The sequence below is a fragment of the Condylura cristata genome, unplaced genomic scaffold (genome assembly GCF_000260355.1).
Source record: "Condylura cristata isolate star-nosed mole 26May11 unplaced genomic scaffold, ConCri1.0 scaffold00009, whole genome shotgun sequence".
NCBI classification, from domain to species: Eukaryota; Metazoa; Chordata; class Mammalia; order Eulipotyphla; family Talpidae; genus Condylura; species Condylura cristata.
Genome location: NW_004567110.1, coordinates 13,868,337 through 13,886,482, shown reverse-complemented (window position 1 = coordinate 13,886,482; position 18,146 = coordinate 13,868,337). Strand labels below are relative to the sequence as shown.

The 18,146-nt window shown below is 39.1% G+C and overlaps 1 protein-coding gene across 1 annotated transcript in view; it reads right to left on the bottom strand.

The window, feature by feature from the left end:
- Positions 1-11,245: 11,245 nt before the first annotated feature.
- Positions 11,246-18,146, bottom strand: part of TAF2 (TAF2 RNA polymerase II, TATA box binding protein (TBP)-associated factor, 150kDa) — a 54,747-nt gene continuing 47,846 nt past the window's right edge. Inside the window, exon 25 of the mRNA XM_004679996.2 lies at positions 11,246-14,530. Coding sequence (XP_004680053.1) covers positions 14,268-14,530 — 263 coding nt within the window. The 3' untranslated portion in view covers positions 11,246-14,267. The remainder of the gene's footprint in view (positions 14,531-18,146) is intronic.

Genomic DNA, 18,146 nt, shown 5'->3' with positions numbered 1-18,146 from the left:
AAATAGATGAAGGGGCAGTTGTTCATACTAACACAGAAATCAGGAGCCCTGCTGGTTTTCTTTAGTCCCTTTTGATTACTGACATGAGATCCTTACTTCACAGAGATCTTTAGCTCTTGAGAGAGTAATTTAAAAACTATTGCCAAAGACGTTCTCAAAATTTCTATTATACTCTGCCTTGGGACATCAAGAGCCTTTAGAGATCATCAAAAGTATCCACAAATGAAAATGGAGGCTTTCACTTGTTTATTTAATCAGCCCTAACAAGTGGCACAGATGGGTTTCCATTTCTATTGTTCCACAGTTTTTACCTGGCAGGCCAGACCACCTCCATCCTGACCTTCTGATCTAGGTTGCCTTCATTTTCTAACCTGAATTCTCGACTCCTAACAGGTCTCTCAGCTTCCCTTTGTGTCCACCTTTAAAGCACTGTGCATCTACACCAACAGCAAAACTTCAGAATGTTAGCTTAACTCACGTCTGCCATCAAAATCCCACAGCTTCTCGTTTGCTTGACATTTCCAAACCCTCATAGCTGCCAGCAAGTTCCTCCATGAATGAATGGCTGGTTCTTTCCTCACTCTGCTCTAGAGCAACGATTCTCAGTGCCATCCCTAGCTTACCTTTAGCCCAGGATATATATCTCATTTTACCGTTCTCATCTCAAAGTCCTTAGGTCAATGTGGGTTCTCCACACATGTGAAAATAAATGTTTCTTCCTCCTACCAATCTGTCTGGTGTTCATTTGACTAGTCCACCAGGCCAAGAAGAACCCAGGAGTTCCACTCTGCCCCACACACGTATGCAGGGAGCAGCTACCCTGCTGACAGCACAAGATTTTTATTCTGATGCATTTCTGTTTGAATATGGGTAAATCACCATGAAGCCACAGTTAAGTTTCTACATCTACTACATGAGGATCTTGTTATCACTATTGTTTCATGAATTGGAACCACTTTCGGAAGGGTATGTATGAATGAAAATAATATTATTATATAAGCTAACAGAACACTAACATTTGTTGAGTGTATAGGGCAGGCCCTTTTAAAACCCATTTTAAATACATTGTTTCAGCTAATCCCAACAATGTTATTATGAAGTAATTTGGATTATTTTATCCCCATTTTACAGACACAGCGATGGAGGCACTGTGAGATTAGGTCACTTGCCCAGTGCCACACAGCTCATGAGTCAGTTGAAAGACTAGATCTGAACACAGGCAGACTAACTTCTGAAGATTTCAACTGAATTTTATTGATTTAAATATTTGCCTCACTACAAATAGTGGTGCCTACAGTAATTTCCTTAAGAAATATTTTTTTAAGAAAATTTTTCATTCACTCAGGTAATTAGCATGAAACTGGACTATTCAATTAAGCAGAGAAAACCACCATCAACCTTTTCCAATAAAAGTTGTTTGCTCTCATCATGGAAACCAGAGACGTAACGTTAAACCCTAACATGGAGCTATGGTTGTGGGAAAGGTCTAAACATTTTATGAACATGTACTATATACTGGGTATCCACTAAACTCACTTCTATAAATCAGTTCATTTCTTCCCCCCACCCCCAAATACCATAAGATGATTGGTTAAGAGCTCAGGTTGTAAATGAATGTAGCAGGATCTGAATTCAAATTACATCAATGACTAGCTGTGTCAATCACCTTCACTCACATTTTTTTAAATAATATTTTATTCTTACATCATTTTGTGCCTTTTTCCATCTCAGTGTAATCCCCATGGGTTTCCCATCACCAAGTCACCCATGTGCCATCACCATAGTCCAGTGCACTTCCCTTCCCCAACTGTTTTTGATCCCATCCCCTACTCCACCCCCATAAAATGTCTCTGGTACATAGTTGTTCATTATTATTATTTTCTCCCCTTTTATACTCCTGCTATGAGTGAAACCATCCAGTATTTTTCCTTTTCTTTCTGGCTTATTTCACTAAGCATGATCTTCTCCCGCTCCATCCAATTTGCTGCAAAAGACATGTGTTTATTTTTTTGATTGCTGAGTAATATTCTATTGTATATATGTACCATGTCTTTTTAATCCAGTCATCTACTTTTGGGCATTTGGGTTGATTCCATGTCTTTCCAATTGTAAATAAAGAGCAATAAACATGGGGGTGCAGGTGTCTTTTTGAATCAGTATTTCTGTATCTTTTGGGTAGATACCTAGGAGTGGGATTGCTGGGTCGTAGGGAAGCTCCATGTTTAGCGGTTTGAGAAACCTCCAAACAGGTTTCCATAATGGTTGTACTAGTTTGCATTCCCAACAGCAGTGCAAGAGAGTTCCTTTTTCTCCACATCCTCGCCAACATTTGTTGTTGCTAGTTGTTTGAAGATGTGCCATTCTCACTGGGGTGAGGTATTTTCGCATTGTGGTTTGAATTTGCATCTCCCTTATTACAAGCACCTTCACTCACTTTTTATTTTCTTCATAGATAGGCTAAGGGATACCTCTGTTGTAGCCCCTACAGGAATTCATGGAAAAAGAAGTAGCGAGCCCTTGTGCCAAGTCTCTGAATCACCAGGCAACCACCTAGGATGCAGCAGAACATCTGTATTTAACAGAAGAATAGCCTTGAAGCTTGATTGTTTGATTAGGCGTGGAAACCAAACACTGACCTTTTAGGGTAACAGTTAGCTTCCTCTCAGAATGGAAAATTACTGCCTGCAAATCAAAACCTGATGTGGGAAGTGTCCCCTCAAAGCAAGATATTCAAAAGATGTTAGAAGCTTTTGCCAGGAAAATAGACATCTCTATTTTTCACTTAAAAAACGTACCGTAACTAATTTGAACCACAATATTTAAGGAACGGTGTCTCTCCTACCGCATGAAAGGATGTGACTCCACATTTGCAAGGTGTAAGGAACATGTGGAGTCTGGTGATCTCATGTATAATAACTTAATGCAGATAATTACTGTGTACAGAGGTGTCTGGAGAGCAGATTTTAATCAATGGCAGAACAAACCTGTATTACATTAATAGAAAAATGGAGAACACATGCTTCCGAGTCTGTTTGCTCACCCATAAAATGAGCAGAGTATTACGGACTTGACGCTCTCCCAGAGGGTGAAAGAGCAGAAGTTCCGTGAAGACACAGCTAATCAGCCAAGCATCAATGGAGTGGTTGCTGGATGTGGGAAGTTCAAGGATGATAAAGGTAAAGGTTGACCTTGCCACGGAGGAACATTAAAACGACAATCACCCCAACAGTCAGCCAGCTAATCAACACCTACCACTGTCATCATTTCTGAAAAAGACTTTGAAAATGTACTATTTTATATGGAGGCAATGCTGGTTTACAACACTGTATATGATTTAGGGGTACAGGGTCACACCTTTTCAGATGTATGTTACCACACTACATCAAGGCCCCCATGATTTTCCACCCTAATCCAATGGACTCCCACCCCTTCATTTCCTACTCCCCCACCTCACCATGTGGGGAGACATTAGTTCTGCAGTCATATGTCCAGGATTTGGTCTGGCTGAGTTTGGTCTACACAAATGACTTTTTCTCTCCAGTCCACACATGACAGAGATCATCATCATCATTTCTTTTTAATTTCTTTCTTTTAGCATAATCCCCTCCAGGTCCCATGTTGTCACCAATGTCAAGATTTCATCTTTAAAAAAAAAAAGAACAAGCCTTTAAAAAAAAAAAGATTATTTATTCGTGCATACAGAACTGGGGTAGAGGCCAGAGGTGCGGGGGCCGTGAGAGGATTCACCAGAGACAGAGTGGGGAGCAGAACAGGCCGACTGATGAAGTACACTGCTGAGGGGAGCAGCGGGTCAGGAGAGGTCTGCTGCACTGTGTGGGTCAGCTCCAGGGTGGGGATCGAACTCATGCTCAAGTGGCTTTAGCTTCTTAGTGCTGTGCTTTAACCTGCTGTGCCACCAGGGAGAGCAAAAAAAAAGCCATTTTAACACCAAGCCACTATGACAGTGTGGACAAACTTATTATCAAAGTAAAAAAGCGCTGCGCTGTTTTTCTGATTTCTTTTAAAAAGGCAGAGCACCTCCATCGGAAGAGGTGTCGTCCATACCTCGGCCATATGACTCAGTGCTATAAACCAATGATACTTCAAGAAGAAGAACTTCTTCGACACAAAGGCAGTACTTTAAATGGAATGAATTTTATTATAATCTTTTCACTTGTTCCAGTTTTCCTAACTTGATACAGCCTGACTAGCACATGGAGGTAGAGGCCAATCTGTGTCCACCCCCTCAGCTCTGGACTCTGGACTTTAGGGCCAAGAGGGCTCCTCTGTAGAGGAGTACCAGCAGGTTCCAAGAGTTTCGGGGTGCATTCAGTTAAAACTTGCCACTGAAGATTTTTTAAAGATTTATTTTACTTATTGATATATAAAAGAACTGAGGTGTATGTAGGCGAGAGGGGTAGGGGGTGGGGTTGTAAGAGGTTTCACCAGAGACAGAGTGGGCAACAGGCAGAGCTACTGAAATACACTGCTGAGGGGAGCAGCGGATGGACCAGGAGAGGTCTGCTGCCCCGTGTGGGTCAGCTCCCTGGCCAGGGATGGAACTCGTGCTGCAGTGGCTGCAGAGAGCTTCATAGTACTGAGACTTAACCACCAGGGATGCCCACCACTGCAGATTTTGTGAGCACATCTCTAGCAGGCTTCCCCCACTCTTCCCACAGCCTGCGTTAGAAAACCTCATTCATTTTTTAGACTACAGGTTCAAGCTCCTACTGGTGCTGCTTACCTATAACCTTACTCAAGGACCTAGACACCCCTGAACTTGAATCCTATGTTTCCTAAAATCTTGCGCTCAGCAGACATCCAATGATAGTTGACTTGGATTGATGATTGTGAAGTCCATACAAGTTCTAAAAAGCAATCATAGCTCACAACATCATTGTGAGCTGGTTAAAAAGGTGGGAAAGAAATAAGAAAGAAAAAAAAATGGTAATTGAAATATCTAACTCCGTATATATATAACTCCATAATGGTCTATGTATCTATTCTGAGCACATGGTTATCTGAGACTGCAGTATAAACTTTCTAAAAAATTCAAATAATGGGGCCCTCACTGTTGGCACAACAGGTTGAAACGTGGCACTATGAAGCTGTCTGCAGCCACTGCAGAACAAGGTCAATCCCCGGCCAGGGAGGTGAACCACATGGCGTGGCAGACCTCTCCTGCCTCACCCACTGCTGCTGTCAGAAGTATATTTCAGTCGATCAGCCTGATCTGCTCCCCATTCTGTCTTTGGTGGAAATTCTCTCCCCCACATCTCTGACCTGTACCCCAATTCCTGTATACATAAGTAAATAAATCTTTTTTAAAAATTCAAATAATGACTGCCTGCATTTTTAAACTGAAATAAGGCCTTCATCATTGTGTAGATTTTGTCACAATGTACAGTCTTTTCCACCTATTTTTCTGTCTAGAGGTAAAAGAGTAATCATAGGAGTTAGGCAGTTGGTAAGAAATTTTGAGACAAACTTATCCTGTCTCATTTTTCAAGGACGTTGGGTGATTTGAGGCCACACCACAAAGCATGCAGTTGAGACACAGACCCAAGCTTCTTCTTTCCAGAACTATGATCTTTCCACACTCATGTTCACAGCACCTTCTGCCTTCATCCTCAACTCTGTACAAACTGAGTGATTATAGTGTCACAAGATGGTTAAGGGAGAATCAGTATCATAAGCAGATTATGACATGACCTCCACCCTGAGTGACTCATAATCAATTGGGAAGGACTTCATACACCCAGGGAACATGTTTTTGGGGTAAAAGTTAAATAATAAAAATTTTCAACCCTTTTGACCCACCCAAGTTGCTGAGCCCGTTCCTCTTTCCACAGGCACAACACACAGAAAATCAGAAACAGGCAGCTGCTGGGGTTCACCCTGTTGAAAGAGCAAGCTCAGTAGAACCTCCTCCTTGCTAGAGCAGGATGAACAGTAGAAGAGAGTTGATGTTGCTCTGTGCTCAACCACGTACAGCTTGCAGGCTAGGCACTGTCACACCAGTCAAAGCAAGGGTGTGTCTACAGGGAAAGCGCAACAAGCTTCTGCTGACCTGTGTTCCAAGCAGCAGCAGAGCTAGAGCGCAGAAGGACACACTGGGACCCAACGCGCAACGTGAGTGGGTTAGGAGTCATGTATGGATTGGACAGGGTTCCGCCTGAGGGTGTGATCCTTGTCACAGGGACCGTCTGCCCACTGACTCTGTTATTACAGTCCTAGGAAGTAATAGGAAGGTGAGGAAGGAGAGAGAAGTGTTAAGCACTTTGTGATTGTGCCAAAGCCTGGGCCTGTTTAGAGGTCCAGGGCCAAAGGGTTAAGTGTCCACTGATGTGGGACCGTCTTGAACAAAATAGTCCCCCTGGCCCATCCTGGTGGTGCAGTGTGTTGGAGCGCTGCACTGAGAAGTTAAGCCGAGCCGTGGCCACTTCCCGAGTTCTATCCCTGTCCCCGAGGTGACCCAGATGGCGTAGCAGACTTCTCCTGACCTGCCAGCTGGATCCACTCGCTGCCTCTGCACCTCTGGCCTGTACCCCAGTTCTGGATTCATAAATAAATAAAATCTTTAAAAAAAAAATCTTGCTGCACAAGTGTGCACCCCTGAAGAGACCCAGATCTGAGAAGGTCAGGACTTCTACTGGGTCCCTGTCACCTGTCATTTGTAAACATTTGTAAACACCGCTGTTTGAAAAACATTTGCAAATGAAGTTACATTTACCCAGTTTTTGTTCTCTGATAAACATTTAAAAAGAAAAACAGAAATATCAGAGCTTATCATATTATAAATTCAATTAAAACATCTTTTATTTAGATAATTAAATAGTGGACAAATGTTCTAATGAAAGAATAAATGAAACGGAAAATGTCGCCTAAAAAGCAGAAAATGCAAAACGTGAAGGATTTTTATCTTGTTAAAGAGGCAACAAAGATTGTTTTTAAGAGAATCAAAGAGAGCAACTTTGAAGTACTCTTATATTTATCCTTTCATTTATTGTCTCCTTCTGGCCCTGTATCCCACATAGTAAACATCTGTGTCCCGTTAAGATTTCAGTTCCCCTGCTGAGCCACAGTCCTGCTGGTCTCTAGCCGGAAGGTTTGCTTATTCCTTTGCAAAGAAGAAGACAAAGGAATAATGATTAAAAAAAAAAAAAAAAAGCAAGGCATTGCAAAAAAGGGATAAGCAGGTCAGGAATGTAAAGGTCAGAGATCTAGAATAGGGACCTTCCAAGAAGGGTGCTTGTGTGCTCCAAGGGCAAGTGGGAGTTCAAGGGTCTAGGGAGACTACATGAGAACCTCTGCTTACCAGAGACCTAGGGACCGGAAGTGTATGTGGCTGTTTAGGACAGAGAAGAGTGAGGGTGCGTGATGGCAACTGGGTTCAGTGTGCTGAAATGATAAAAATGGTCTAAAATGACTGGTGTTTGTTGTACATGGAGGTGATATTCTAAAAAACACTGAATTCTTCGTTGGATGAATTAGATGTCAATAAAGCTGTTTAACTTTTTTTCCTTCTGTTTAGCTACATATAAACAGATCCTGAGATTTTCACATGATTCAGTGTCAGATAACATGTGAGGTATTTCACAGTACCAAGGGGTTAAGGTCAGAGGAGTTCTCATTTGTTTCTGTATTTTGACATAATGTCATGTATGTGTCCAGTTAAATGGACGTCTGGGTTGTAGTCTGGTTTTAATTCAAACAAATACAACAAGCAGACAAATGTCTTTGAGAAATTCCTATTAAAAAAAAAAACTGGATTGAGACAATACCAATCATGCAGGCATAAGCAAACTGAAACAGAACTAAAGTGAGTGCTTATTTCACAGTGCCAAAGCCCCAGTGCAAGATAAAAATTATAAAAAATAATTACTGGAGCAATGATGGAAATGCTCTAGATTGGGTCTCTCCAATATGGGGGTCACACAGCCACACAGGGTATCAAGCTTGTGAAATCTATCTAGTACAACTGAGGTACTAAATACATTCTGAAAAAAAATGAAATTCGAATTTCCTTAGCCATATGTGGCTAATGGCTATTACACCAGACAGAGTAATTCCAACAATAACTGGAGCCACGCTTAGTTTGAATACAAATGCTATTACAAGCCCTGCAAACTTTGGCTTAACACTTTATGCCATGATTTCTTCATCATAATCATGTCTATCTCATGTGGTTGTTGTTAAGACTAAATTAGCTAATGTATAAGAGTACTCAGAATATAGTATAGTACATAGGGTGTTTTTAATTATTTCCTTGTCACATAAGAGAAGAAAAAAGTTATTAATGTGAACTATGAAATGGCAAACACAAACTAAATTTACATTGGGTCTTAAGATATTAAGAAGCTATGACAATATGAAGCTATCATGAATTATAGAACATTTAGAATTTATTTCATCTTTGTCCTTTCTTGTATATACTTTATAGTGAATATGACATAAAACCAACCATGTATAGAACTTTAATATGAATGATGTAAGTATAACAAATGAAGAATGATTGTCAGCATGAATTAAAAAACATTTTGCCCTAAAACTAAACTACATTATGTATTAACATACATTAATAAATACAGATACATGTTACATATAGGCACTCAAATTTTTAAATTAATGTGAACAACCAAAAAATTTGAGATCATTGAGTTAAACCAAGAGAAATAGATTTTAGGAAAAAGTAGTGCTGGCTTTCTAGGCATTCAATTACTGTGTTTATGTCATGTAGATATTACACTAACTCATACTGGAAGTTAGTGATTTTTTAACCATGCAGTTCTTTATAGGAGAGAACAGAGTGCCCCCAGAGGTTCCTAAAGTTGCTACAGAGTAAGTAATTATAAGGGTCTGCTTTGGGCAGAGTAGGTAGTCAGTCAGTCATGGAACTAGTTACATATTGATAGCCAGAACACAGGCAGCATGGTATAGCAGAAGGAATCTGAATTTTGGGTGCAAATAGTAATTTTGTAACATGAAACACTGTTAAGACACTTTAAATGTCAGTAGTCCTGTGTGATGTGAGGTTCTCAATAATTTTGTTTTACTGAACAAAGGCTTGAATATATTGACACATTTTCTCAAAACTGGTTGAGAAAGTCTATTTTGGTGATGAAAAAATAGCCTACATGTAGCTACAATATTAACACTGAAAATTAAATGGAAAATCATATGGAATGGAATTTTCCAATATTTCAAGAAGCGTTCCTTTGACTTTAACAGATGTAACAGGTGAAAGTGCCAGTCAAGTATTTGTGGTAGGTTAGTACAGTCACACTAAAACTCTATGAGGGAAGATGCAGCTCTCCCCTGTACCCCACCACAAATTTCCCCATCTGCTTACAGAATCTTAAAAAAAAAAAAAGTTAAGGCTAGCCTCTCAACTTCTTTCTTTTCTTCAAAGAATGTTCTATTTTTCCTCATTAGATTTTAATTTTCAACCCTTGGGTCACTATCATTACTCCCTTTGCCCTCTCTCCAAATATTCCTCCATTTCTTGTAAAATCATAGGTGAGGGAAATTAATTTTTGTGGTTCTTCAAGAAATAAATAGCCTAGATTGAAATCTACTTGCAATTTAAAGGATTATAATCTTTCTCAAAAATGAGCAAATTTTCCTGTTTAGCAAGTATTCTCATATGCTACCATTTCTCCTACTGCTAACATTAAACATGACCATGGTGAAAGCAAAAAAAAAAAAAAAAAAAACCAACATTGGTACATTAACTAAACTCCAGAATGTATTTGGATTTCACAAGTTTTCCCCACTGATGTTTGTTGCAAGATACAAACCAGGAAAGTCCCTGCACTGTCAGGTCTCCGTAGTCTCTTCTGGCCTGGGACACTCTCAGCCATCTTACGTTTTTCATAATTAATGACTTTGAGGAATAAGGATCAGGTATTCTACAGTGTCCCTCAGCTTGGGTTTGTCCGATTTTTTCCTCTCAAGTAGACTGGACAGACAGGGATTGTAGGCTTTTCCACCTACAGAGAAGCCCATCACAGGGGTGAAGGGCCCTTCTCATCACTTCATATCGAGGCTGCAGTATTAACGTGAGTTACCCTTAGTCATCTGGCATTTCTCCTGACCTCTCTTCTTCTCTCCCCTCATTCCCCCACCAACTTCACCCCCTCCCTCACCTCACCACCTTCCTTTCTCTGTCAGTTTTCTTAACTACAGTTTTACTTTTCCTTTTTATGAACTATTCCTTGAAAGTGACCCAGTCTAACCCACACACAAAGGGCAAGAGCTTTGAAAGGCAATTCTCCTTGGACCACAGCACAGTTTATAGGAAGAAATTTCATTTATTCAGAGAAGCTGAAAACAGAAGAGCTGGGTTAGGAAAGGAGGATGGGAAAACTAAAGTAGCTTTCCAATTACTTTCCAGAGGAGGATTTCAGTGTAACAATACTTTGATCAAAGTGTCTTTTTAAAAGAGTTTATGCCTTTCGCAGTAACTTGTTCATTCTCTCTTGAGGAATCATCCAAATGAAGTAAGAGGAAACAAAAACTGTAAACTTTAAGTTCTAAGAAATCTGAAACACAACACAGAACAGAAGGGTTGCCAAATGCAGAGGGAATCCGGGAGAAGGGTTGCCAAATGCAGAGGGAATCCGGGAGCATGAAGACTGAGAGGAGGCGCCTCACAGAGCCTCCCAGGCGAACTTAGCAAGTCAGGCAACAGAAGTTACAAAATTAAAAGTGTAAAAATTAGAGAAAGAGGTAATAAAGTCACCATCATTTTAAGATGCAATTACTTTCAAGTAAAACCCAAGAAATGCATTAAAAGTATGAAGCTGCAATGCTGTAGCTTGTACAGTGTTGTAAACCAGTATTACTGCAATAAAATGAAAAAGTACTACAAATAATGATGAAGTGGTGATGTGGCTGTGGTGGGGAATTTTGTCAGCTTGACTCAGCCAAAAGATACACTGATAGCTGATTAAGCAGTAGTTCTGGGTGTGCCGATGAGGGCAGAAAAAGATTGCATTTGAACTGAAGTCTGACAAAATGAACCCCCCCCCCCAATAAAATATAGAGGTAGGTTTCTTAAGAGGAAGGATTTATCTCTATATTCTATTTCTATGGCGCATCAGATTAATACAACAGCTCATCATAAAATGAGCATAAATAAAAAAAAAAGCTTAAAATGAAAGGGCACCATCTATAGAATGAAAAAAAAAGCAATTTATAATGAAGTTAAAAAGATTAAAGGTAGTAATATAGACATCTCTAATAGGAAAAATTAACACCAAGATATCAAGTCTAACTCTTAACACCAGTACAAAAACAACTTTAAGGAGATACTAGAAAGACTGACTTTAACTACATAGAGAAATAAATCCACAAAAAGCAAAGCTATAGTACTGGAAACATCACGGTGGAAGAGAGTGGTGGGGGAGTTGACTTCAAAGGGGCATAGGAAGGGGCCCAGGAGTATTAATTAGCTGTGGTGAAGGAAACACAACACCAATTTGTCAAAACCTATAGAAATACACTAGGAGTGAGTTTTCCTGAAAAGTAAAATAGCCCACAGGAAAAGCCAAAAGTTTCAAGGAAACTAACCCTACCTTATTAAAAGCTATCATAAATGCAATGCTGGACACAGTAGAGTAGACAGGACCCGTGAAGCCAACTACAAAGTTGTAAAATGGACCCAAATATCAAAGGGAATTTAGTATCTAACCCTTGAATCTAGACAGAGAAAAGATACAATTATTTTCAAGTAAAACCCAAGAAAATGCATTAAAAGTGTGAAGCTGCAATGCTGTATTGTAAACCAATGTCACTGCCATAAAATGAAAACCTTTTCAATACATTGGGGTTGAGTAGCATTCTGGAAGGAAAAAAAAAAATTGGATCCCTACCTCCTACCATCTATCAAAAATAAATTCCAGATGGATTCTAGTTGGATAAAAGGTATAAACCTGAAACATGAAACTTTAAAACCAGTGGGGAAAAAAAATGAATTCTTTTATAATCATGGAATAAGACCTTTGTACAACACAAAATGTAGCGGTCACAAAAGGTACACTATACAAAAATAAACAATTTCTGCAATTGCCACTTGTTAAAAAAGAAGTATATACTGTGTAATATACGTACAGACTAGCTCTGTAAGATGTCACACTGGCCACTATTCACAGGTCCTCTCCAGGACAGGACTGAAACCAGGACTTTACATTTTTGCATGGTATTAGCTATTTAAAAAAATATTGTTACAATAATTTCTGCAGTCTGCTCATAACCATCAGCTTAAATAACTGAACGCAGACCATAAAAAATTGTTTCTCAAGAAACATCAAGTATAAATATCCAGCTTAGAAAACACACATAACATGTAGGTCCTAGCATATACTAGCTCTAGTAATTTGTCACTGTCTCCCACACCACTAATAGTTATTTGAAAATATCCTTACTATTCTCAAAGTGGGGGATTCCAGATACAGTATCACTGCGCATCGTAAATTATTCCATTCCCCAAAACTAATTTTAGTGCCAACACTCAGCTACGATTTCTGAGTAACTGGTCACAGATGTCCGTCCATGCCTAACCACATTGCCAGCCCACTGCACTTTCCTGTTCTTGAACATGGGGTGCTCCCCCCCATTACTTTGGAAATACTGTTTCTCCTGCTGAGAGAACATCAACCCATTTCTTCCTTCTTCATTAGAATTGAAGTCAGCTCAAGTCCCACTAACTCACATGGATTTTGTGCAAACTTGGTGAATTAGTATTATTTTATATATACACACACAAAGAAAAGATATCAAAAGATACGAAGGCAGAAGAACTAATTAAAAACATTTATTAAACAAGGTAAATGCAACTAAAAGTTTTTTTTTTTCTTCCGAGAACGCAACTCTGAATATGCCAACCTTGCAGTGCCTCCCTCTCACACGTTAGAGCACTGCAGCTCCCTGGCCAGGCACCCCCTCTGTGAATCCGCTTCAAAGTTTACTGAGCTCTACCACAATCACTCAAGATGCTTCCACTCTAGTACATTTCCCTTTCAAAGCGAACTCTTGCTCTGAACAGCGCCAAAATGGCCCTGAATTGCAATTTTATGTAGATGGTGGCTAGGCTGGATACTCCAAAGGGAGGCTGGATGACAACATCTTAAATGGGGGCAGAGAGAAAGAGAAGGACCAAGGAAAGTCCAACATCATGAGATTCTCTTAATATACCTATTCTGGAAGAAGTGTTTTGCCAAGCTCTTAATAAGGAAAATGATAAAAAACAAACAAACAAACAAAAAAAACAGATGTGAAAAACACTTTTAGACAAACAAGAAATAAAACAGTAAATTCAGAAATAAAAATACAAACAATTTAAGTATGAAACTAAAATGTTTCATGCTTTTAAATGCTTCTGGTATACTCACAGAAGAGCCCAACCACCTTTGTTCAAGTTAATAGTAGTAAACAAACTCACCTTTTTAAGGTATCGTATTTTTTTTTATAGAAGTAATTTTAGAATATGCGTTGGGTGTGTCAATTGTCCAGCTTTAGCAAAACATATTCTATATATGAACATATTCATATACACTTAATAAAAAAGAACTTACAATTTAAACATCTTGATCTGGGAATTGTGGATTTGACATTTCTATTAAATTCCAACATCATAATTGTTGAACTTGGTATCAAAAAGTATTTTTTTAAAGAATTGTTTCTGAAAATTTCAGTATTTCAGGCTAAAAGAAGATGTCATGCATTTTTGTTCATAAATTCTGATGGTAAGTTTAATAGTTAACAGTAAAAACAGTGCAACAGAGAAGATCCCTCTAGAAAGGCCTCGTTCCTTTTCAGTAGTTCCAAATGGTGTTATTCAATATCTCACTGGAAATAGTGGCTTCACCACCGATTTGGCAGTAGCTTCTGTTTAAAACATCACTTCACCCTATAACATCCATCAAAGGTTTTAAAACATAATTGGCTTTGGCGGTGCACATGGAGCCCATGATGTGGATGGGGACTGCCAATGGATGCGAGGCCTTTGTTGGAAAGAAGTTAGCTCTGTGTGGGTGTGTTTTCAGGAGGAAATAGGATGAAAAGGTTTATTCAGAACTATACAGCATATTTTTCTTATTAGATCTCAACAGTATAAATAATGTAAATCAAATGTTTAGCAGGATTCTGAATTTCCGTGAGAGGTAACTCTTTTGTTTTTCCTTTCACTATTCTTCACTGAGAAGAAAGCCTTAGTTATATATGTTCTTGCGGACACTGAGCGAAAGGTCTCCTCGGCCCCCTCCTCAGTCTGAAAGAGAAGGAGAGCGCAGAGACCTGCCGCTGGCAGGGCTGGAGAAGGTGAAGGGCTCCTTGTCCTTTTCTTTGCTGTCATGCTTGTGCTTGTGCTTGTGCTTGTGTTTGTGCTTCTTCTTCTTTTTCTTGTGCTCATGGTGATGGTGGTGATGGTGGTCACTGTGTTTGGAGGACGTGGGCTCCTTAGCAAACACTGAGAGCGGAGCTGCTGCAGCAGAATGCATACTCATCTCCAGAGGGGGCTGTTCTTTACCTTCAAGATTAAAAACACCCAAATGAATGCCTGTTGGTGAGAAGGACAAGTGAAAGGAAAGTAAGAGGGAGCTGATGACAGTGTGGAAAAGATGGATTCCGAAGTGCTTACCACTTCCATGGGAATCATTAAGATGGGCAGTAGCTAAATAAGATATCCAATTAGGGACAAACGGTAAGTTTTCAAGATTGTGGCACCTGGAAGTTGAATATTTGAGTTATACTCTGTACAAATGATGACATACTCCAGTGTTAACAATCAGCTTCTACAAAATACTGTTTATTACTTTAAAGTACACCAAAGCAACAATAATGACTGTGTTCATAAAGATTATGAACCCAGGTCAATGAAAACATAGACCCTTGAACTACAGTTCTGCCCTTGGTATTAAGAGAAAAAGGGCAATATTTAGTTAGGCCATCTAGAAAGCTACTTATTCACATGCAAACATATGTCTTTGCCACTGAGAATATATCAGGGGAAAATCCAAATCTCTATAGTTACTTAAAACAAGTTTTGGCAAGTGAACTATAAGTGGACTCAGCAGACACTGCTTTATTTCTTTTCTCACCTTAAAACGGATCAAATGTCTCCGAAGGTTCTTTCCTTCTATAACAATAGTTCTCAGATACTTGTGTACAAGAATTTCTTGCTTCCTCCACACCTTGTAATTCTTGGACCATAACTTGAGAATTAATTTTGTAAATTACTGTATGTTAATGGTCCTAAGAATTACCTCAGAAGCCCTCCCTGCTAGGTTCAGTTAGCTATCAAAGCTTGTTGAGTTTCACTGACAGTATCTGACATCTGCGCCTATACCCACTCCAGCTACATTAATTCAGACCACTTCTCATCAGATGATGGTACTAGTCTCCTGTGAACTGTTTTGTTTGCCTGAAGTATCTTACTAGAATCCATACTTTATAACATAGCTGCAGAGCACTGTTTCACAACCTCCCCTTTGCTGGGTTATTCAGTGACATCTGGAGATATTTTTATTGTCACAACGGGAGGTGGGGTATAGGGAGGACGCTTGCTGGTGTCCCAGGGGAGATGCTCCAGATGCTGTCAGACATCATATAACACACAGGCCAGTCCTCTTCAACAAATGGTGCCCAAATTGCCAATAACGTTCAGGTGGGGAAACCCTGCTACCACAGCGATCTAAAAACAGAACTGATGTAATCATCTGCTTAAAACTTGGTTTTACCAACAGAATAAAAGCCACATTCCTTGGACTTCTGCAGTCAGATCTGAAAAATACATCTTTTTATCCAAACTAACTTAAAAACAGGGGCTTTTCATTAAAATAGACTTCAATATGGGTTTTTCTCTTTTTTGTTTCTCACGGCTAGTTTTGAACAAAGCAGCGCCCTAACCATGATTCTGATGAAACAGGCATCATCACAGATGTTTTCCAAAAATCATTTTTTTAGCAGTTTGTACTGAATTTCCTTTCCCAGCATTACCTTTTTCTGTTCTTTCTGCACACTCTCAGCTGGCTCTTTCCTAACTGCACCATTTGCAAATACTATTTCCTATGTTTGGAATGCCCTTCCCTTACTTCTTGTCTGACTCACACATTCATTTAACAAACATCAGAAACTACAGAGGGGCTGGGGAAGATGTGATGAACTAGACACATCTCAGTCTCTGGAGCTTACTTACACACTAGCAAAGAAGAAAGCAATAAGCACTCCTGTATAATAAAATAGCAAAAATGAGCTGAAACATAAGCATAGGAGACGTAAATTAGGAGACGTAAATTAACTGGGGGAAGCAGAAGCAAACTTTCCCCAGGAACATTTAAACTGTACCCTAACATAGAGGGAAGAGAAAGAAAAAAAAAAGTAGACTCTTTAATAGTTTATAATTCAACTCAAATGGCATTTATTTGGAAAATTATCTTTAAACTACCCCCAAAGCATTGACTCTTCCATGTGCACGCAATATAAGACAGATGAGAAACTTTAGGCACAGAGAAGTTAAGTGATAACGCAAGGGTGGTCCTGGAGAATCTGAGCCACAAACCCGGCGTGCCTGGCTTCAGAGTAAGCCCTGTCCACCTGCACGCAGCCAGGGCATCCTCTCACACATCTCTGGGTCTCCTCATGAGAGAAAGCTTTTTGAGAGCAGGGAGTTCATTTTGTTCATCTCTGTATTCTGGCGTATCATAGTCTTTCACTCACCACACACACTCCCACCACCCCATCTTTGCTGAACTGTGCTAAACAAATGAATACAAGAGAAATGCATGACAGGTGAACTTAATCCAATTAAATTCAATTTGAAGGTCAATGTTTTGAAGGTAAAACACAAGTTATTATGGATCACTCATTCGAGAGGTTTTGATTGAGTAATACTTCCATTGTGTTAGTCTCATTCCAACATTCTAGAACAAATGAACAAATTAGTAAAGTTCCTGTCTTCACATATTATTCATACTTCTCTTCAGTAAGAATCACATATTTCAAATTCATGACTTTTTGTTAAGTCAACACTGATAATGTAAAAGTTAAACTACATAAATTTTGTGTCTGGCACCTTTTGTAATTATTAGTGTCCAGATACTCTTCAGAAAGAGAAAACTTTTGCTAGACCTAACTTACAGTATTAGTCAAATATGCCACTATATGATTTTGATTTAGATTTTAAATTAATTATATGATATGACTCCAATTTTGTAAGTATGGGAAAATAGGTCCATTCCTAACAGAATACATAGCCAGGTGATGAGAAATAATGAGACTACAGCATCAAGAACAATCCTTCAGCCCCAACTCATTATTTCTTCAGTCTATATCAGAAGACTGGCTTTCCAATTGATTGTCTGAGACTGTTTTAGAAATTTGAAGTCCTTTTCTTCACAGAGAGAAAGTTCATCATCTAATATTAAACACCTGCCAAACTACTTGGCTTGCAGAAAGGCCAATAACTATATTGGAAACACATGTACTTATCAACAAAAGTAACTGCCAAGTGAACAAATGAGTGTACTTTGGAGTATTCTCTTCAAAGGAATACTTATAACCATTGATAAAGTAAATCCAACCTCTTGTCTAGTGGCCTTGCACCTTACATTAAAGATATACTGAATATCTTAAAGATATTCTAAATCTTACATTTTTCTTGATTTGCACGAAGACTATTAAGACAATACATCAGCTAGTTCCAAGGATAATAGTATTAGTACAAATAGTTGATTCCAGGTATAGACAGAATAGTTATAAGATGAACATAAACATTTGGCATTACAGTAAGGAAGCTAGAGTCTCCTCAAATGGACTCAAGTATCCACTTAAGTTCTTGCTGTCCCAAGATGGGACAACTTGAATACTGATACAGATATTAATTGTAATAGACTAGAACTGATTGATCACCACTGGAGGATGCTAATTAGCCAACTTACTGTTTTGTGAATTCTTAATAAAGAAAATCATCTTTCTTTCCCTGTATGATCTCTAACATTGGATACCAGTAAATGGGGCGGGGGGGGGGGGGAGAAGAGATTTAGTTTTTAATCCAGTTTATAAATAAAGTGGAAAGATGAATATCACCATCTTGCAGCCCCTTCATGAATTAATGGATCTAGGTCTTGAACATTCTAGCGGTTAAC